The sequence below is a fragment of the Mirounga angustirostris genome, unplaced genomic scaffold (assembly GCF_029215605.1).
Source record: "Mirounga angustirostris isolate CCGP_5_RB_7025 unplaced genomic scaffold, mMirAng1.0.hap1 SCAF_11, whole genome shotgun sequence".
Lineage (NCBI taxonomy): Eukaryota > Metazoa > Chordata > Mammalia > Carnivora > Phocidae > Mirounga > Mirounga angustirostris.
Window position 1 is genome coordinate 27,783,324 of NW_026991719.1, and position 23,381 is coordinate 27,806,704.

The 23,381-nt window shown below is 35.6% G+C and overlaps 1 protein-coding gene across 10 annotated transcripts in view; it reads right to left on the minus strand.

The window, feature by feature from the left end:
• The window catches only part of DMD (dystrophin), a 2,113,108-nt gene that overhangs the window by 1,221,305 nt on the left and 868,422 nt on the right, over positions 1–23,381 (minus strand). For all 10 annotated transcript variants that reach the window (XM_064573900.1, XM_064573902.1, XM_064573903.1 and 7 more), the window contains 4 exons: positions 11,978–12,088; positions 11,409–11,582; positions 8,264–8,419; positions 2,628–2,798 (listed from right to left, as the gene is read on the minus strand). In XM_064573900.1, coding sequence (XP_064429970.1) covers positions 2,628–2,798; positions 8,264–8,419; positions 11,409–11,582; positions 11,978–12,088 — 612 coding nt within the window. The remainder of the gene's footprint in view (positions 1–2,627; positions 2,799–8,263; positions 8,420–11,408; positions 11,583–11,977; positions 12,089–23,381) is intronic.

Genomic DNA, 23,381 nt, shown 5'->3' on the forward strand with positions numbered 1-23,381 from the left:
CTACCCCACTGTTATGAGCTGAAATGAGTCCCCTCAACGTTCACATGATGAAGTCCTAACCCCAGGACTTTAGAATATGACCAAATTTGGAGATAGGAAATTTAAAGAGGCAATTAAGTCAAATAAGGTCATCATGGTGGGTCCTAATCCAATATGGTTAGTGTCCTTATAACAAGAGAAATTTGGACACAGTCATGTACAAAGGGAAGATCATATAACACAGGAGAAGACAGCTATTCACAAGCCAACAAGAGAGGCCTCAGAACAAACCAACCCTGCCAAAACCTTGACCTCAGACTCACAGCCTCTAGAACAGGGAAAAAATAAATTTCTGCAGTTTAAGCTACCCATCTGTGGAATGCTGTTACAGCAGACCCAGCAAACTAATATACCCATTAAACTGGATATGAACAATCAGAGATATTTTTAAGGGGAGGGTGTTTTAAGGGGAGGGTGACTGAGAAGAAAGCCTAGATGATTTTCACGCATCCTCTGCACGTACTACTACTTGCCCCCTGCACCTTTTACTATATTTCATCCTCAAACCATAAGGATTGTCTGGTCCTTCTTGTTTGTTTATGAGTACTTAATGGTAGAAACTGTCATCAGTAGGACATGGGTTTTTACAAAGAGAAACAGATGATGGAGGTCTTTCTCTACCCTTTTTTTTTAAAGATTTTATTGATTGAGAGAGAGAGAGCACCAACAAAAGCGGGGGGAGGGAAAGAGGCAAAGGGAGAGAGAATCTTAAGCAGGCTCCAACCTCAGGGTGGAGCCCCACTCAGGGCTCCATCCCAGGACCCCGAGATCATGATTTGTGCCAAAACCAAGAGTCAGAGGCTCAACAGAGAGAGCCACTCAGAAGCCTCAGTATTTATCAACCTTTATCTTACGATGCAAAATGCAGGGATGATACTGCCATGGCCAAAACTGTTATGTGTCCCCCAGAATGTATTCTCTCTTTCTCAAACAAAATCTACTCAACATTTTAGCAGAATACATCATCCACCCAGTTAGGACCCATCTTTTGCCATCTTCCCTGGAAGCTAAATATCATCATGTGACTAACTTCTGGCAAGTGAAAGATGGGTAAAATAATGCACAGAGCTTTTATAACACACCTTTAAGAGAGAGCTGGTGTCCTCCACTTCCAGTTTTCCCTTCCTTTTGTGGGCTGGGAGGGAGGTGTGGTGGTGAGCAAGTTTTACCATAAAAATACTAATACCCAGAGGACTGCAGAGCGATGAGATGAAAGGGCCCTACCTCTTAGGAGAATTTCATGGAGCAAAACTACTTCCCCTATCCAAAACTATCCACCTTAAATGAGATAGAAATAAACTGCTATCTTCTTGGAGCCATGGCATTTTTTGCTTATTTCTTACAGCAGCCTAGCCTGCATCTAAGTATATGACTGCCATTGGTTCAAACCAAATTATCACACACACAGAATATAATACTTGTTTGGGTAATAAGGAAAAAAAATAAGGCCACTTTAATTTTTAGCCTGTACCCTCTATACTTGCTACTAAAATAATCTCACAACATATATGATCTTGAGCTAAAAAATACAACTCAAAATCTTATCTCTACCAACAAATCTATTCTGAGAGGGAAGAAAAAGAAATCATTTACCACTATTTACTTGAAAAATATTTATGTAACAACATTTTACATCTACTTGTCCTCTGAATTTACGTAGAGAAAATCGTTTTTCAGTTTTGGTGGAATTGTATGATTGTAAAGTTTTTACATAATGCAATTAAAATTTCCCAACTTTGGATAACTTAAATAGCCTTGTTGAATTAGAAATAAAGCACAGATCTTTTTAACATCTCACCGATACAGGCAAGGGTTTGCTAATTTAAAAGAACCAACGGGGTAGAGTGCAGCTGTGATTTATTTATTTATTTATTTTTAATGCCTAATGGCTCAGCAAAGGTTAAGGTGAAACACATTATCAATATTGGCTGTTTCCTTTATATCAATGCACTTTCAAGTAATCTAGTAATGAATCAACTGAAAAAAATATGACGCTATAAGTGTCCTGACCTTACATTTTAGGGGAGCAAAAATATCTGACTGGCTGTCAAGAGACAGAGCAAGAATTTACCAGCTCAGATTAAAGAAAGCCTGGGCTCTTTGGCAGCAGAAATGACAGTGGCTGCATAGATCCCTTGAGTACTTTTTTTAAATTATGACGTCAGCAATCTGCTACTCTTACGAGTCCTGTCCAGCCCAACTGTCTGCAGTCTCTACATCCCTGCCCTGGTCATAGTGGTGGCATCCCTCTAAAGCAGTCTGTCTGAGGCAAGCTAGGGAATGCTGAATCTCATCTTTGGATTCACCTTCTGACTAATGATGAATGTACTTTTAAGGACTTATTCATAACCTACCTAATTCTAAACAAGCTTTGGGGAGATTCTTGCTAAATAAAGCGGCCCGCTGGTTTCACCATGATTCAGAAATACAGAGTTAAGTGCTACTGATGAATTTCTGAGGAAAGGGAAAGTGAAGCAAGATAATGCTTGTATTTCCACCACTGTTGCACATTAATAGCTCCTTATAAATTCACATTACTGTGTGTTTCTTGGTGTGTTAAAAATAACCTTCAGTGATAAGGGTTTTACCTTTCCCCAGGCAACTTCAGAATCCAAATTACTAGGCATTCCTTCAACTGCTGATCTCTTCGTCAGCTCCGTATCTGTAGCTGCCAGCCATTCCGTCAGGGCATTCATTTCCTTTCGCATCTTACGGGACAATTTCAAGCATTTCTCCAACTGTTGCTTTCTTTCTGTCACCTGAAAAGAATGACAATAAAATGTAAGTTAGTTTACCCCTTCAATTCAGGTTTAGGTATAGTCACTTAATAGGAACTTTAATATTTCTGTCATTTTAAAACAACCTTTTTCTTACATGTTAAAAATAGTATTTTAGAAAAACTGTATAGTCTCAGTATTAATGGTGAATAAACACAGTCTAGGAAAGATGAGATTCTTTCTCCAAAAGGCTGTGTTCCGTATTGGATAGGGAAAAAAAAAAAAGCTGTAATTATTTTCATCAATACAAATAAAAAGAATTTATGGTCAAATTTTTTAAATATACTGAATGATATAAGTACAACTGAAGAAATGAGAGATTTCTTTTAGAAAACCTTCAGTCATCTGTCAAATGGGTAGGCAAAGTTTACAATCCTCTACAGACAAATGAGGTTTGCTCTTGCTGGTAAGGAATCAAAATGGGGAAGAATATGGTTTCTCTCAAGAGGCAAAATTATTTTCGTAACACTTAAAATGGTCAATTTTATTGTCATTGCATCTATTAAGTGTCTTACTTCTGCAGAGAAACAACACAAAGAATAAGTCACTTCCCCTTTAAACATATTTTACCATTCAATGGAGGTAAAAAAAAAATTCCAAAACAAAATTTTCACCCTTATTAATAGAGAAAATCATGATCTGATTTTGTGTTCCAGTTCTCAGTGTTTAGAACTAAAATCCTCAAAATCAAATTCATCCACATTCTCACATGGAGGATTAACAAATATGTACTTTTTCAGCACCTCTCCAGATGTGCCTACAATTTGTGAGTGTTCAGGGTCTAGGTTGGTTGGTTTAATAAAAAGCCCAGAAACTCTTCTGATCCATCTATCAATCTATCTGTCTATACACACACAATCACACACACACCCAAACACATTCAGCCATAAGCATGAATCCAGCCATAAGCATGAAAAATGCCCAAGTAAGCATATCTTTAAAGAATTTAAAATGCTACAATCAAAATAAATACACTGAAACTTTGATATGAATTCCAAATACTCAACAAAATGTGTTAGTTTCTTTAACAGAGGTGTCTGTACATTTTAAAAAAAATGTTTAGTTGCTGAGGCTGCAAATTCAATTTTTTTTCTTTTTACAGATATCCCCCTTCAGGGAAGTAAAAGCATCTGCCCTTTTGACTGCAAGACTTTTATTTGTGTGTGGGAGAAAAAATATATATCTTACAGTGTGTTTCCATGCGTAGTTATTTTTTGCTATGCGCTATTGGTAGAAAAAGAGTTCCAGATTCAATATTTCAAAGAAATCCTATCTTCCCAGAGCTAATGCATTATTGATTTTTATTTATTCTATTTTGTTTATATCCAGCTAAATAGGTTTTAATAAAACAGGAGACACTGCCATCTTAAGGAAAATTGAGTTTTACACTTTTGTGTGTGTATGTGTGTGGAAAAGAGATACATTTAAAAGAGTGCCACCTGCAGTAAAATGCCTCAGTCACTGGTTCATGGGAAAATGCACATGAGGCTGACAGACTATTGCTACTGACGTACATTTCCATAAAAATCAAAGCACAGAGAAGCCACACTGGAAACTATTCAAGTTTTATTCATTGAACCATTAAGCTAAATTGATGCTAATAAACAAATAAAAAGTGCTATGCACTGAATTACGTCCCCCCAAAATTAATACATCGAAGCCCAAACCCCCAGCGTGACTGCACCTGGATATAGGATCTTTAGGAAGTAATTAAGGTTAAATGAGATCATAATGGTAAGATCCTAATCTGATAGAATTGTGGCCTTATTAGAAGAAGAAAGATCCCTTTCCCTCTCTCTCTCGCCCCCCACTCCACCCCATTTCCTCGCTCCTTCTTTTTCCCTCTCCCTCCCCCTCCACCAGAAGGGGTCACAATGAGAATGTGGCTTCTACAAGCCAGAAAGAGGGTCCTCACTAGGCTAACACCTTGATCTTGAACTTCCCAGCTTCCAGAACTGTGAGAAATAAATGTGTATTGTTTAAGCCAACTGGTCTATGGTATTTTGTTATGGCAGATGAGCTAACAAAAAAGTAACATACATTGAATTGAGGCAAGTACAACCATATAAATTTTGAAGATAATTAAACTAGAAGTGTTTGTCTGTTTTACATAATAATAATAATAAAGATATCTTTGTTTGATTTTGTCAAATGAAACCAGTGTTGTTGAAGGTGCTTCAAAGATTAAGATGCAGACAATATTTTCTTAGAGAAGGAATACCTGACTTAACAACATTTTATATATATATTCTTTTTATTATTAATGTTTCTTTTTTTAAATTTTGTTTTATGTTATGTTAGTCACCATACAATACATCATTAGTTATTTTTTAATTTTTTTTTACATTTTTTTATTTTATTATGTTATGTTAATCACCATACATTACATCATTAGTTCTTGATGTAGTGTTCCATGATTCGTTGTTTATGCATAACACCCAGTGCTCCATGCAATACGTGCCCTCTTTAAGACCCATCACCAGGCTAACCCATCCCCTGACCCCCCTCCCCTCTAGAACCCTCAGTTTGTTTTTCAGAGTCCATAGTCTCTCATGGTTCGCCTCCCCCTCCGATTCCCCCCCTTCATTTTTCCCTTCCTACTATCTTCTTCTTTTTTTTTTTTTTTAACATATAATGTATTATTTGTTTCAGGGGTACAGGTCTGTGATTCAACAGTCTTACACAATTCACAGCACTTACCAGAGCACATACCCTCCCCAATGTCCATCACCCAGCCACCCCATCCTTCCCACCCCCCCACCACTCCAGCAACCCTCAGTTTGTTTTCTGAGATTAAGAATTCCTCATATCAGTGAGAGCATATGATACATATCTTTCTCTGATTGACTTATTTCGCTCAGCATAATACCCTCCAGTTCTATCCATGTCGCTGCAAATGGACATCATTAGTTTTTGATGTAGTGATCCATGATTCATTGTTTTCGTGTAACACCCAGTACTCCATGCAGTACGTGCCCTCCTTAATACCCATCACTGGGCTAACCCATCCCCCCACCCTATTACTAATGTTTCTAAATCTTTATTTCAAAAACAATTTTTTGCCCTACATTTTTGCTGTATTCTCTCATGCTATTAAAGCGAAGTATGATTTCTTAGTCATCTTTCATTTTGCTTTAATGATATTATTAGTACCAAATGACTAAATCAACATAAACTTTCAAAAGTATATTTTCAGGGTTAAATAGGGCTTTACATCTTTGGGAGAGTCATTCACTTCCTAATTATAATTCACTCGGGGCACTAACAGTCTTCTCACGTCATTTTTATTGTTTTAAATTCAATGACTATTTCATGCAAAATTTACTTTTGCAAAGGCAAAGATTTTGTGCAAATTCTCCAAGGCAAAAGGAAAAAGAAGGCCCAGACAACAGTTTATATTTGAAAAAACAAAGAAACCACCTTTTTCCAAAATATACATTTTCTTAATAAAAAGGTATCCAGTAATACATTATTTTAATGTAAAGTCACAGAGGTCAAACTATAAACTCGAGTATAGAGAATAGCTTTCCAGAAATTAACAAATTGTAGAATTAGGATTACTATTAGAGATTCTTCAATTGATGTTAAATATAGAACAAGTGGCACCTGTAAAGGTCTATAAATACTAGAGGAGATACCAAGTGCAGATACAACTTTGCCCTCTGTGGTTATCTTTAACACAATGATAAACTTCTCCAGAAGGATTTAAGGGTCTTTTATTCCAGAGGTAGCTTGGTGGGCTAGACAAGCTGGTGAAACGTATTTTATTCTAAGATTATCCTCATGGTTTGCTATTTACTGCGTATCAGTGTTCCCTACTTTTTGATCCAATGAGAAGGAAAATACTTTGCCATAACATGACAGTTGGCTCTCTTTCAAAATATGTGAAATATAAATTCAAAGGTTTTTAAAATATAAAGATAAAGATTATCAACTAATATGAATAGTTATTTCCAGATTTCCATTTTAATCTAAAATTAACTTTCTCTCAGTGAAAAGTAAGTTGCAATCAGTAGCTTTAAGATCCAACTATCTATCTGCTCACAGGGTGAAATGTTAGAAATCTGTGTCTGCGTGGCTACTTCACAAATATGGACAAAAATTTATATTTGTGTCAAAGATGAAGCGATAGTTTTCTCACTGATGTTATATTTAATAAAGTTGAGAACTTGAGCCATGAAAATATACTCTGTTCTCCCCATTGAACCCAGTAAATCTCTTTCAGTCAGAATGAAATTAAAATGTATGCATTTTTATTTTTTTCTGCTTTGGCCCTTATTTTATTTCATTCATCTTTCCCCAGTAAGCATTAGGAGAGTGAAACCATCCCTCAGTACTCCTCATGTAAAGAATCTTGCTTAAAGGACTTAAGCTTGTATTTATTCGTAAATGGCCATAAATGCCAACAAATAGATAGATAACTTTATTTGCATAAATTTAAGAAAATAAGCATGGTATTTATTAATAAAATACACATATTCTCTCAAATGCCACATAATATGTCAAACTATCGCCATTTTTTAAGCAAATGATTATTTTATTACTATGTTAATAGTTTAAAGATTAGCTGAGCACTAAAAAATATTTTAGAAATGTAATGTAAATAGTAGCATAGAGTAATGTAAAAGAATAGCATAGAAAAGGACAGGTCAGTCCTTGATGTTGACAAGGCATGCCTTTATGGCTACTTTTTATGATTACTATCATTATTTTGAATCATCAAAGTTTTAAATCTATAGGAAATATACAGAGAATATTTGACTTGAGTGAATTGAGATAACTATCCCTAGTCATTCCACTGTTTTGGAAAGGGGATAGAGAGATGTAAACATCCTTAATTAACAGTGACATGGAATTGGTCATTGGACTCTATCAGGACAAAAATAGAAAAAAACTAATCGTAGAGCAATAGGACTCAACTGGCTATCCATTCTACCTTATTAACGAAATGTGGTGGATTATACAAGGCTTGCCACACAGGGAAATAACTTCTATGGACTGTGACAACTCTATTACACCTAATGTAGTCTATGTGGAATGTGTCAACTCCATTGTATCTAAATGTAAGTAAGGTCATTAGTTTATAAAAGGCTCTAGCCTTTAAATCATCACAAGTAAATTTATCCAATGAGAAGGCCAAATTTAGAACAAAGAAACCCTTTTAGAATTATCCAATGGGCCAATAAAAATCTCTCTGAGCTGTACATATTTTTTAATGTAGATTGGAAAAAAGATCCTTATTGATTAGTTATTGTTTCTTAATAAGAACTGCACATGGGAATCTATCTCTGTCTCTGACTATGCATAACTGTATGTACATAGCTATGCATGGAGAGAAAATGATTAAAACTTTCTAAGATTATTTGTGCATCATCACTGCCTCTTGCTTTGCCATTTCGAAGGAAAGTGGTAAGTAGCCCGTGTCTGTGGTTCCAGTGCACACGCACCTTTGCTCCCAGCTCATTATAATGCAATTTCAAAGCCGTGACTCTTTCATCAAGCTCTTTAGGGTTTTCCGTCTGCTTCTTCTGTACAATCTGACGTCCAGTTTTTATTACCATTTCCACTTCAGACTTCACTTCACTCAGACTTTTATACAAGTTCTAAGTTCAAACATAAAACAAAACATAATAATAAGCAATAGTGTCTGAATTACACTATAACAGTGAATAAAAAGAAAGAGAAGTAGAGATCACCTTAATTGGCATTCCATGTTTACAGTTTTAATGGAGTAGGATTTTGCAGCTATGACCAATATCTAGCTTTTGCATTGTCTGTTGATTTAATGTTTCTATTTGCAATTATATACAGACATGCATAAATGAGTATATTTAGTTTTACAATCCAAGTTGGTAATGATTATTCCTAAAAGTTGTATGATTTCTATTTCAAATGTTATATAATGCTAGCTGTGAATTTGGAAAAATTCATTTACCCCTTCACCAGGTATTTATTGAGAGCCTAGTACAGCAGGTATTACTGGATTCCCTAGACAATCAGTGGTGGCTAAGACAGACACATTCATTGCTGTTCTCACACATTTTAGTGGGAATAAAACATCTAAATTTCCAGATCATAATTTCAACATAAATTAAGTCATATATAAGGAAGGAAGGTAATTTTAAATATGTTAATTACATTATACAAATGTATTTTCTTAATGGGGCTGATTAATTCAATATAGACAGACACAAAAATATTATTTAAAAACTTACATATATATAACAACCCTAAGGAACACATGTATGACTTCACAAAAGTACACTGCAGTGTCATCACACAAAGTATTTTCCTGGAAAGATATGTGTATGTATGAATGCGTGCATGCAAACACATATGTATATGTATATATATGTAGACCGGCATATATAATACTTTACATTGTTGCTTTAATTTTTTCAGTGGTAATTGTGAACAACTACCCTTTTTATTGGTACTAAGAAATAAAGTTACTAGCAGGTAATTGCTGCTTCTTTGGAATTAGAACAAAACTTGGGTTTATTTTCTCTTCTCAGTTTAAAATCAATGCCTAAAAAGACTTTTTTTGTAAAGGCTGAGCAAATATCTTACTCATTAAAGCTACGTACATAATCTATTTCCATCTTGATCCCTTCTTTGATGGTTGTTTTGTGTTAATATTCCTTGACTAATAATTTTGGGTTCTTGTCTGAGCTTTCCAGATGATTTTTTTTTACTTCATTTTACTTTTATCTTAGAAATTACACATATATCTTGGTATGTAGAAACATTCAATCAGTAACTGTATGGAGGGAATCAACTGTGTGAATTTTGGAATCAGAGATATTTTCTAATGATTTATTCTTTAAACATTAAAAAAAAATCTCCGTGATTTACCCTTATGTTGAACGTTCAAAGTATCATTAGTACCAAACTACCAAAGCCATTAACCCCATGTCATTCAGTATGCAGAGAAAGTATCACTGAGGGAGGGGAATATCCTTCATATTTATTTGCGTTCCTGTTGGGAAGACTTTTTTTTTTTTAAGATTTTATTTATTTATTTGACAGAGAGAGAGAGACAGCGAGAGAGGGAACACAAGCAGGGGGAGTGGGAGAGGGAGAAGCAGGCTTCCTGCCAAGCAGGGAGCCTGATGCTGAGCTCGATGCGGGGCTCCATCCCAGGACCCTGGGATTATGACCTGAGCCAAAGGCAGATGTTTAACGACTGAGCCACCCAGGTACTCCAAGACTTTTTTTAATTAAACAAAAATGTTGAAGGCAAAGGCAATGATTACAGTGCATGCAGCAGGGCATCTTAAGTAATTTAAAAATATATAAATGTTGTAAAGAAAAGATATCCTTCTGGAAGAACTACTTGAATTGCTCCTGACATTTAAACCAGAGCCCCGACCAAACTGAGCAAGAACTTGAAAATGTTTCCCTGTAAAGGGTCAGGGCACAGTCACAGCTGGTTGCAGGGAGGGTTGTTTTCACCTCATCTTTACTAGCAGACCAGTTTTCTGATGTACCGTAGAGACCTGGTCATAGAAGGGAACAGCTGTCCCTTTGGGAATATATTTAATCATGATGGTAGTATACTGGGCTCATTTTGATTTCGATTATTTTTGCATAATTTAAGAGGAGATAGCTTCCTACAAATCCCTAATGTTGTTCATCTAATACCAGCTAATAATTATACATTACGATGTTCAAATTTTATTTTTCAGGGTGGGAATGTTTATAATAACAATGCCACTAAAATGCAGCCTGTGTTATGAAGGAATGTCACTGCATAAAAAAATTCCATAATTTCACAAAGGAATACACATATCTACAAAATTTGTGTTAAAGATACTTTCCCACTCACAATAATATGACTGAAATACATCTAAAGAGTTTCTTTTAAATTTATGTTATGGAGTAAAAGCAGAAACAATACGTAAAACACAAAGTACTAACTAGATAACCTTTTTTACCTTTAATGTTAATTATATTCAGGGCTTTTATTTTGTGTGACTTTCTACTCTTAGCCCATAGCAAACAAAGGGTTATAATAACAGTGGTATTACTCTAGTAGATAATTCAGCCTTATGTTGTCAGAGGCATCATCTGCCTTGGCGAATTTCCAATAATTGCAACAAAGGACACAGCTCAAGATCCCACAATCCTGTGAAGATTTATGCTGCAGGCTAATCATATGCCTTCCATGCCTTTTTATTCTGTCTTTGAGATCTGGTGGCATTTCAGTGCATGTCCAGCACTGATGTTGAATGGAAAGCTACCAGGGTTTGGAGGAAGAGCTCCATATTCAAAGTACTATAAGAATTAAACAGAGGGACTTCCTCTGATATTCTGCATCATCCTTCAACAATTACAGATTCAAAAAAGACACCTATAGAGGATGTATTCAAAGGCTACTATTTCAGTAAAAGTTCTTGTCTCTCAACACACTTGTGCAAACTTCTGTTCTTATTCTTAAAATTACATATTATTAATTATTATAGTTATCTGAAAACAATCTTCTATTATAAAGGAAGATCATCATCACATACCTCTTTTTTTTTTCCCCCACAGACTGCTTAATAAGGAAAGGCAAGGAGTAGCTGTGTATTTGTCCCCAGAAATACATACCACACAATGATTTAACTGTGACTGTACTACTTCCTGTTCCACACTCTTCGTTTCCAACGCAGGCAAATGCATCTTCACTTCATCTAAAATCATCTTACTTTCCTGTAGACGCTGCTCAAAATTGGCTGGCTTCTGGAATAATCGAAACTTCATGGAAACATCTTGCAATTTTTTCTGTAAAGACAATGTAAGAAAGCACCTGTATAATTTCACATTCCAAACAACAAGCAGTCATATTTTTGTTAATAGATGTTTCTTTATTACTGAAGATATACAAGATTTTAAAAAGTAAGGCATTTTTTTTTCCACTTGTCTAGCACAAAGAATGCATACATTTGGGAGAATTCAGTAGTTGTTCTGAATGTGATACTAAAAAAAAGGTAATTTATTAACCTACTTTATCCTTAAGATGTACACCCCCCCCCAAGATCTATGTTATTTATATATCATATTGTAGTTTTCCAATAATGCCCTTAATCCCGACTTTTTCTAATGACCAAATTGCCTAACATAGACCACGTTTTAATATGCAACTAGAAGAAGTTCCTTAGTTTATGCAGGATATGTACCTGTGCCACATCAATTTGGGACAGTACCCTTTGGGCAGTCTCCTTTCCCTGGTTATGTTTCTTCATTTCTTCTAAACTGATCTCATGACTTGTCAAATCCGATTGGATTTTCTGTTGGGAGGACAGCATTATTAGTCAGCATGCTCTGCAGGTTATTGCAAAGAATAACTCACTTGCCAAGAAGATGAAATTCAGGAACTCTCTTAAAGCATTATTACAAGGTAGCCTCCTTTAAAGTGACAATAGTTTGTTTTTGTTTTTGTTTTTTTTTACTTACCAAAAGTTATCAAAAATGACATAGCTTATTTCTCTCCTATTTGGGTTATTACGAAAAAGAAATTATCCTTTCGAGTCAGTGATAATGCATAGCTATTTCAGATATTTTCAGAAGGAAATATCTGTTTATATCTAATATGAATGACTGATATTCTTTTATCTTTGAATTTACACTCAAATCTGACTAAAGACATATATATATATCAAACCTGTGATAGGATAAGATATAATGAGAAAGTTCCATGTAGACAATATTCATTGTGATATTTACTCATTCTGCACTATATTTCAGTTAAATTTCAGGAAAATTATGGATTTAGGAAAGTGAAGTAAAATCCTTTAATTGGCTTTGCTTTTTGTCTGTTGGATACTTAAGAGTTTCTTCAAGAGACTGATTTTTGAACTTTAAATAACTATAAAAATTGCTATATTTTCTATACTGAGTAGACATTTTTGATCGAGCTCTATTTAGAAGTATGTCTGTATTTGACTTGTACACTTCTGAGCCTGCTTCAGGAGTCAGCCAAATCATGGAGTGTGCAGAGACCAAAACAATAAATTCATTCATTTATTTCTGCCAGTTCCAGCAAAAATCAGCAAGTTGTCAAATTATTCTAATTTAAATATCAGTTGCTGTCAGATTATCACAAGTAAGTTAGAAAAGAAAAGAATTAACTTATACCACAGTGCCCATAAAATTTTCATGCAAAACAATTTGTATAATGCATATTAGTATAACCTAATTTATACCAACTGGAGTCAATTCCAGTACATATTACTAGAAAATAACATCACTTTGATTAGCAGCTCATTACCACAGAGAACTACAATCTTGCAATGAGTAGTGTGAATTATCCTAAAAAAATGGGTTGAGTAGTGAAGGAGTTACTTAGTATACAAGGAAATGTACACATATGCCTTAATACCATTCCTTAACATATTGATCCTAACAATTATAAAGACAAAGTAATGATGAATTACTTAAGTAATTACAATTTTGGCATAAAATAATTAAGAGCAAGGACTCATGCAAATACATACTATATATGTATATATATATATATTTTACTATATAGATATAGATATAGATATAGATATAGATATAGATAGATGTAGATATAATCTTCACTGGTTGAATTACTCCCTTGTATATAGATATATGCTATCCTCCAGAAACCATGGAGTTCGGGGGTTAGGGATCCATATAAGTGCGCAAAAAGATTATTCACAAAGTTATAAATGCTAAAGAATCTACGAAATTTAATGGGGGTATGTAGGACAGAGTAACACTTAACAAGGAAGTGAATAGATGTCATAGGAGAGGTGATGTTAAATCAGAACTCTGAATAATTAGTAAGCATCGCTGGCAGTAGCAGATGCTTTAGGGGGAGGGGTTACGATTATGATATTTTAAGTGGAAAATGCTCACCCCCTCAAAAAAGTAGGTCAATACTAACCATGTCTGTGCCACATAAACCTAGCCGCTCCCAAGTCATAGATGATTAAAACATGGACAATGCTTATGTCCCAATAGGTCCATCAGATTCTCTCTCAGAGCTGCAGGACAAAGTCTGGCCAAGCTCTGTGGGTGCTGAGAATCTTCACATATGCAAGGAGACTGTGCTTAAGAAGTCCACAGTTGGGGGTGGGAGGATGGGTTAGCCTGGTGGTGGGTATTTAGGAGGGCACATTCTGCATGGAGCACTGGGTGTTGTGCACAAACAATGAATCATGGAACACTTCATCTAAAACTAATGTTGTAATGTAAGGGGATTAGCATAAGAATAAAAAAATTAAAAAAAAAAAAAAAAAAGAAGTCCACAGTTTACAGTGTCAATTGGGGAATAGCAAAGGTCGATGACTAGAAAGAGAAGATAGAAGTAGATGCCAAAAAGAGAGGTATAAACAAAAATACTGATGGCTTTCAATCACAGGCTGAAGGAAATGGGGCATTTTCCAAAGATGGCTGTAACAACAGTTCCCATACTATGTGCTACTCTTACCACTCCCCCATTAAGAGGTGGAGTTTCTTTACCTCTTTAAACCTAGGTTGGCCCTTTGACTGCCTTGACCAACAGAAGAGGGCAAAAGTAGTATTTTGTCAGTTATGGGAAAAGCCCCTAAGAGGACGAGCAGCTTCAACTTCTACCTTTTTGGAACATTGACTCTTAAGATGTTCCCTCTTGGAACCCATCTGGCATGCTCTGAGAAGCCCAAGCCACATAAAGAAGCGGTGGGTAAGTGATTCAGTGAACGATCCCAAGTGAGCTTTCAGCTACAATGAGCATCATCCTTGGAAAAGCTAAGTCCAGTGCAGTTGAGCTTACATGCCATGGCAGAGCCAGCCAACAACTGCCTACAATCCCATGAGAGATCCCAAGAGATAATGATAAATAGCTGGTGCAAGTGACGAAAACACAAGCTCTAGTCCATTCCTGAGACAAATTTTATTCTTGCCCTTAGCTTCCATGAGACATCCCTATATACCGATGACAAACTTCTTCCCCTCATTTTTGTTTTTTAGTTAATTCAATTGTGCTACTTCTGCTTCATTGTTCTAAGTAGTATCTTTGACAAGCAAGGAGATAGAAGTTTTAAAAATAGAAGCATTCCTGATTGAGGGAAAACAAGGTACTCAGATGAGGTAGTAAATGGCATGGGGAGTTTGGGAGAACTGAAATAATAGAGAATGAACACACAATGGCAGAAATATAAATGGAAGAGGTATTTAATAACGTCATGTCCCAAATGAAAAAAACTCTAATTTTTCAATATGAAGAGAAAGTTTAAAATTTTAAGTTCATCAGAATCACAGATAATAATAGTTTTACTGCTAATAGTTAATCTAATAATTAAGGAAACCTGCAATGAGAGAATGCGATTATAAATTCAGTAATACTTTGAAATGAATTTGTATTTTTCAAATCACTATATACACACATAGCTACATATGTGTATACTTTTTTTTCAAAAAAGCAGTGTGCACCTGTACAATTAGTATTTATTTTAATGTACTCTCAAACATTAGAGGGCCCTAATGAGGGCCAGGAGAGAGCCATGGAAAACAAGAATTTAAGGGATATGGAGAAGAAAGAAAGCACCAAAGAAAGAAAAGGAAGAGTCCAGGAGAAGGAGAAACAGAACAGCCAGGAAAGATAAAGGGTGCCACTTCAATCAAGTGATGTAAGAATTTTAAAAATGAGGGAGAAGTCAACAATGTCAATTTTGAGACATGTCAAATGAGGCAAGTTCTAACAAGTGTACATTAGCTGGTCAATGAGCACTATAGCTAGAAGAGAGTCACTGGTAAGTGCAGAACTTAGCTTTTCCGAGGATGAAGCTTAAAGACCAGGAAACCCTCATCTAAAAATAGTTCAAATTATTTTTGAAGAATTTTGTCTCACCACATAATGTATTGTGGTCAACAAGGAACACGTATTAAGGCTATGTAAAAGGAGCCAAGGAATGAGAGAGATTTAAAAAAAAGAAGAAGAAGATAATTGATTAGAAAAACCCAGTGGGAAGCAAGAAGGAATGAAGAGCAAAGACCAATAATCAACAAGAAGTACTGACAGAAAGAGAGGTGCTACTTTTTCAGAAGCCCAAGGTAAGACATAAAGATCATTTTTGATATAGAAAGGCAGAAAGGGCTTCTTACTTGATGCTCTGTGTGAATCAGAACAGAAGACTGTTAAGAGAAATCTGAACTTAAATTTCAGGGCTCTGGGGGCACCTGGATGACTCAACTGGTTAAACATTCGACTCTTGATTTTGGCTCAGGACATGGTCTCAGGGTTGTGAGATCAAGCCCCGCTGAGCCCAGCCTCAGGCTCCTTGCTCAGCGGGGAGTCTGCTTGAGATTCTTTCCCTCTTTCTCTCTCCCTCTGACCCTCCCACGGCTCGTGTGTGTACACAAACGTGCACACGTGTGCACACTTTCTTCTCTCTAAAATAAATAAATAAATCTTCAAATTTCAGGGCTCTGATTTATCCCTTGAGCACCAAACCATTCTGAAGCTCAATTTTCTCATCTCTAAACTGAGGATGTTGATGACAAGCCAGTAATGAAGCATCATCAGTAGTCCTGGGAAAATTCTCATGTTTGCAGCAGACAACTACACTGGTTTTGGTAAAAAAGATCAGATGTTATAGTGTATGTAAAAATACCTGTTCAAGTTTGCACAAATATTTACTTCCAAATTGTGTCATTATGAATTATTGATTTATAAGGAAGAGATTCTTTTGGTATCCAGTGAGGAAGAGAGAGAAGAGGGTTGAGGAGGAGTCTAAAGGAAAATGATGGAAGTCACATAGTCATTGTGGAAACTGGGGATGGAAATTGATGAGAAAAAAAAAATAAAAGATACTCAGAGGAGAGTGCCCAAATTATGCATCTGCAACCATATATATCTACATGTTTTTGAAGCCCTTCATTTGTCTAGTACTCAAGCTAAAGGAAAAAAAATAATAGAGGAAAAAATGAATTATACACATATTCCTTTAGCCTTTTATACTAGAAGGGTAAGAGAAGAACACTGAAGGAAATCATCCTCCTCATCATCACCACCAGAGCAGACATCTGTGTCAGCTTTTATATGACGATTCACACACATATATTTATTTAATCACCTAATCAAACTAAGATACAAGTTTATCATCCTCATTCACAAATGAGGGTAGAAATGTTGACTTGTCCAAGGTAACATACCCAGGAAGTAGCAAACTCAATGTCATCTGAATAACTATACTTCCTCTTAAATTATGATTCCAAAATAAATGTGTCCTCCATATGGACATTGGTCAGACAAGGCAGAGAGTGCATCTCACAAATGCAATTTGTGCATTAATAGTATTTAGTTTATGAATTCAATTCAATAAACAAGTTGGGCATCTACTAGTCAATTCCATATAGTGAGAACAAAACTATTGCCTCTATTCTTAAGGATCTTTTATTCTAGGAAGATAGAACATAGAGATATAAATTAAATTAAAATTAGAAAGCAGAAATACATGTAATATAATTTAAAAAAACATGCTATATGATAAAAGAGAAGAGGCACAGTCATTTCTACTACAGAATCTGGTAAAATTTTAAGAAATTGTCATAATTTAAATTACATATGGCTGTGAAGGGGTTTTGGAGGGGTAGAGAATAAGAAAATGGGATCTCATTCCAGGCTATGAGAACCATGCTAGCAAAGATTGGGTTTGGAACATGCAGAGTGTGTATATTCTGTTTCAGGGAAGGAAAAACTAGATGTGGGTAGAGTAAGAATTACTTTGGAGAGGGGGATTCGGTGTGAAGCTACTGAACCTTAAGTTTCAGGGCCCCTTCCTTATGAAAGACTCTACAACTCAGCATTTAATTTTCTATCTCTAATTGGTATAAGTATTGCTTTTTCTTAAAGACTGCCCCTTCAAACCTGCCTCTTGTAGCCTGGCATTACAAAACAAAGCCAGGATAAGTGATCACTGAAACACAGGTCTTCTGATGATAAATTCCACACATGACTCATAAACAACAGGAATGACAATGACTTACAAAAACACAACCCAAAACTGAACCTTTGTCACCAGGATATGTGAAGGACCATGTAACATGTAAAAGGAAAGTTTGGCAATTTAGAACTCAATGCAAAGCATTACATGGACTTGAAATATTCATATTTATATCAAGCTTTTAGACAGTGTTGAGAGGCTAAGTGTCTATACTCTTAGAAAGATCACCACTATTAAAATCATTAAAATGGAAAAATTGGTTTTGAACATCATATAAAACTGGAATTTTATTATAATTTATAGGCAGCCTTTTTAGAAAAATTCTCACATCTATAGTCCTGTTCTAATATGATTAGAGATCTAAATTTCCTTATAAATTAAAATTGTATGTGAAAAAAGCCCAGTGAGTAAATATATTTTGGAAATTAAGGATAAATGTGTCTGTTATACAGGACATCTCAGAATATTTCATATAATAATATACACTGTGATATCAAGAGGAATAGTTCTTTGCTCAAATTACCCTTTTGCTTTCTCTCTCTCTTGCTCTTGCTCTTAAAAAAAAAAAAAAAAAAAAAGGTAGGGGAGCCTGGGTGGCTCAGTCCATTAACTGTCTGAGTCTTGGTTTCAGCTCAGGTCATGGTCTCAGGGTCCTGAGATCAAGCCCTGTGTCAGGCTCTGCGCTGAATGTGGAGCCTTCCTAAGATTCTCTATCTCGATGTTGGCGGGGATGAGGAGAAAGGGGAACACTCCTACACTGTTGGTGGGAATGCAAGCTGGTGCAGCCACTCTGGAAAAAAGTATGGAGGTTCCTCAAAAAGTTGAAAATAGAACTACCCTACGACCCAGAAATGGCACTACTGGGTATTTACCCCAAAGATACAAATGTAGGGATCCAAAGGATTATGTGTACCCCGATGTTTATAGCAGCAATGTCCACAATAGCCAAACTGTGGAAAGAGCCAAGATGTCCATCAACAGATGAATGGATAAAGAAGGTGTGGTGTATATATATACAATGGAATATTATGCAGCCATCAAAAGGAATGAAATCTTTGCATTTGCAATGACGTGGATTGAACTGGAGGGTATTATGCTGAGTGAAATAAGTCAATCAGAGAAAGACATGTATCATATGACCTCACTGATATGAGGAATTCTTAATCTCAGGAAACAAACTGAGGGTTGCTGGAGTGGTGGGGGGGGGGACGAGGGATGGGGTGGCTGGGTGATAGACACTGGGGAGGATATGTGCTATGTTGAGCGCTGTGAATTGTGTAAGACTGTTGAATCACAGACCTGTACCTCTGAAACAAATAATACATTATATGTTTAAAAAAAAAAAAAAAAGAAGATAGCAGGAGGGGAAGAATGAAGGGGGGGAAATTGGAGGAAGAGATGAACCATGAGAGACTATGGACTCTGAGAAACAAACTGAGGGTTCTAGAGGGGAGGGGGGTGGGGGGATGGGTTAGCCTGGTGATGGGTATTAAAGAGGGCACGTACTGAATGGAGCACTGGGTGTTATATGCAAACAATGAATCATGGAACACTACATCAAAAACTAATTATGTAATATATGGTGATTAACATAACATAATAAAAAAAAAACTAAAAAAAAAAAAGATTTTCTGTCTCCCTCTCCTTCTCCCTCTTCCCCTCCCCCCAGCTCATCTGGGTGTGTGTGTGTGTGTGCACGCCTGCGCGTTTGCGCAGGCTCTCTCACCGTCTCTCTCTAAAAAAACTAAAACTAAAAATTACCCCTTTGCTTTTTTTGTCAGAGTACATCACATAAGTAGATTTTGGAAAATCTATCTAATACACTTAATATGTTCAGTAACAAGAATTCAATTCACTACTAAAAGTGTAAGATAAAAATAGATATGGGGGCGCCTGGGTGGCTCAGTTGGTTAAGCGACTGCCTTGGGCTCAGGTCATGATCCCGGAGTCCCTGGATCGAGTCCCGCATCAGGCTCCCTGCTGGGCAGGGAGTTTGCTTCTCCCTCTGACCCTCCCCCCTCTCATGTACTCGCTCTCTCTCATTCTCTCTCTCTCAAATAAATAAATAAAATCTTTAAAAAAAATAGATATGTATTTCCAATCAATTGTAATTTGGGAAGATTTTGTAACATGCATCGCACTTTTATTCAGCTAGCATCTTTACAAATTAATTCCACAATTCTTACTTTCAACTGATAATTCATTTTTAGTTTGTACTTAGGACATCATTCACCACCTACTTTATTTAACCTCATCAGATTATTATTCCGGAGCCACATAATTAAAAATTATTTATCACTTTAGGGCAAGTTTATTGTGAAATAGGTAAGTGATGTGCTTAAATAACAGAGTATTATGGAAACTTCCAGGCAGACTGGACAATCTCCTATTTTAAAACTCTTCAGATAAAAAAAAAAAAAACACACTATATCATCTTTCCTGATATTATGATCAGACAATGAAAAAACAATACCATAGAAGAAAACACTGAAAACAAAAAATTTAATTCGAAGAAAAAGGTTTTCCTGGTACTTGGCTACCAGATCTGTAAGATCTGCTAAAGATGTAAAAGCTGGGGTGCCTGGGTGGCTCAATTGGTTAAGGATCTGCCTTCGGCTCAGGTCATGATCTCGGGGTCCTGGGATCAAGCCCCACATCGGGCTCCCCACTCAGTGGGGAGTCTGCTTCTCCCTCTCCCTCTGCCCTTCCTCCCTGCTTGTGCTATCTCTCTCTGTCTCAAATAAATAAATAAAATCTTTTTTAAAAAAGATGTAAAAGCTGTATAATTTGAGTTCTATTTTCCCCCAAGATATACATCTACCTGGATATGGGTGAAAACTGTTTGAAGAAAACAAACGAACTGATCTTGTGAAGTTGTCAGCTTGGATTTATATAAAATCAGTAATTTCCAACAAAAACAAAATGAAAGGAAGTAGCAGATGAGGGCTAATGATTTAGAACACCCACGTACACTGTAACAGGAGTTCTCAGTCTAATATCTTTCAGGATCACTAGATTTTTTTTTCTTCATCAAGTAATATAAAGCAGATTATGACATCATGCCATTCCCAAGAAAAGACATGTGACAATACTGCAATTATGTTTATAACTAGCACAATACAGAGAAAGTAGGAAACAACAATGGAAATAGAAATAACCGTTTTTCCATTAAAGATGATAAAGGGCAAATTATAGAGCTAAAAATTAATCAAACTTTAAGGACATTTCCAATATAGCACTTAACCATTAACTGAGAAGAGAGCAGGCCTTTTCACCATGATTTACCTCATCAGATCATTCTCATGTATCAAATTAATGACAAAGTGGCAAGCAAAATGAAGCTGTAGCTGTTGAAAGTATTTAATGGAATAAAGGATGCTTTCTATCAAATGATTGCTGGAGCTTTTGTGATATCAAATAAAGAAAATGATTCCAGTGAAAATAACTAAAATATTTCAGAAAGAAAAAAATATTAGAAGATGTCATGTCGTGACAATTAATGGAGAAATATAACACTATTAGTCATTTTAAAACAAATCACAATTCTGAAATTGCACCCTAAAGAAGAGGAAATGGCCACATATAATATGGACTCACAAAATTAAAGGAAGAAAATGTACTAAAGGATCTTGGATTATTTGTACTTTTAAAACATTCGGGAACATGAAAAAAGTGCACTAATTATGGTAGTGGGCAAATAATTTTGAAAAGTTTTAGAATATACATTTGAATATTTTGGTAAGTACAAAAGAAAGAAGAAATTCACACAGTTTTTTTTTTTTATTACTATTTGTAGAAAGATCCTGTAGGTTAATTAGACAAGATAGAAAGCATGTTACCTATAAATTAAGCTTTGTCAGATGGAGAAGTTTTGATTTTTCTCAGGAATACACAACAGGCCAAAGAGCTTGTATTATAACAACTTAATTAGAGGCTGTTTTCAGGTCTGTGAGGCACTTTGGAACCCAGTACATATTTAACAAGTTAAATATATACATAAATGTAATTGTGTGTGTACACACACACACACATGTATGTGTGTGTGTAAGTTTATGCCATAATGGCAAACATTTTAATAACACCAAAACAAACTTAGCTTCTAACTTAGTTCAATTTTAAGTACTTTGGTGGAGCTTTGTGTTAAGAAATTTAAGAAATCAGCTGATGACCATCTTCTTATATTCCCCTCCTACTATTCTGATAGTAAATTTGGGGACAGAACCATTTAAAACCAAAAAAATGAACACTGTGTGGAATTATTATTCCCTGTAATACATCTGAGAAATGATGCTATTCATAGTTATAGTAATGATAATGATGGCAATGATAATAGAAGTCCATTATAAGTCTACATTTCCAAGCAATTATGATTACTTTTCAAATTAGGTAAGTGCAGAGTCAAAACTTTGGGAGAAATTTGGAATACTACATAGCAATTTGAGGAAGTATAGTGGCTACAGGTTAATTTTTTTGCTTGATAGAGAGCTAATTATCAAAGTGGAGAAAGCAGATCTGAGGTAAAGTCCCAGCTTCAGTGAAAATGCTTTAGAATGGAATCCATTAAATATATCTCAATATAAACAACTGAAATATTACAATATTACTATGTGAGGTCTTACAGTGGACACCAGGATGGTCAATGGTAAATAGCCACCATTTAAGTTAATTCCAGGTTATTTAACACAATTCCTCACATTCCACCTTTGACTATACATCTAAACAATGGACTAAAAAAGTTGATGGTAAACTGAATTTATTTTTTAAAGATTTTATTTATTTATTTGAGAGAGAGAGAGAGGAAGTGAGAGAGAGCAGGAGCAGGGGGAGGGGCAGACAGCGAGGGAGAGAGAGAAGCAGACTCTCACTGAGCAGGGAGCCAGACGCAGGGCTCTATCCCAGGACTCTGGGATCATGACCTGAGCCAAAGCAACGCTTAACCAACTGAGCCACCCAGGCACCCCTGAAATTATTTTTTAATATACTATTTGAGATATTCTCTATTACAAAGTCTCTTTTAAAATCAGCTTTATTGAGGTATAGTTTATCTACCATAGAATTCAATAAATGCAAATTCAAGAAATTTAACAAATTTAGAGTCGTGCAACTACTGCCACGATTTCATTTTTAGAACATTTCTATAGCTCCCTCAAATGATCCTGTGTGTCTATTTTCAGTAACTCCCTATCCCCATCCCTTCAATTAATAATCTAGCCTCTTCAAATATTTTCTTAAGCCTAAATATTTGACTTACCTCCCTCATTAAATCATGGTAATGATCAAAGAAAACAATGCAGATGCTTTGAAAATTGTCGCTATTCACACAGTATAGTCCTTGGAAGGACTGGAATACTGAGAAAGGCTGGAATATTTACTTTTCACTAATCATTCCTTCTCATGTGAAAAATTTTATTGTGTACTACTCAAAGTATTTTTAAAGTGCTCTGAAGTTCTAAAACTTGGCAGTATCATAAAGCACTATGACAAGATATTGTCACGCTATTATATATATATATATTTGTCGTGATACCATTAAGTCCCATTTTTAAAATGGTTCTTGATGATTATGGTGAACTTGACTCGTCAACAATTCTTTGATTTTCATCTTTCTTTCCTGCTATCTTATGGCAAG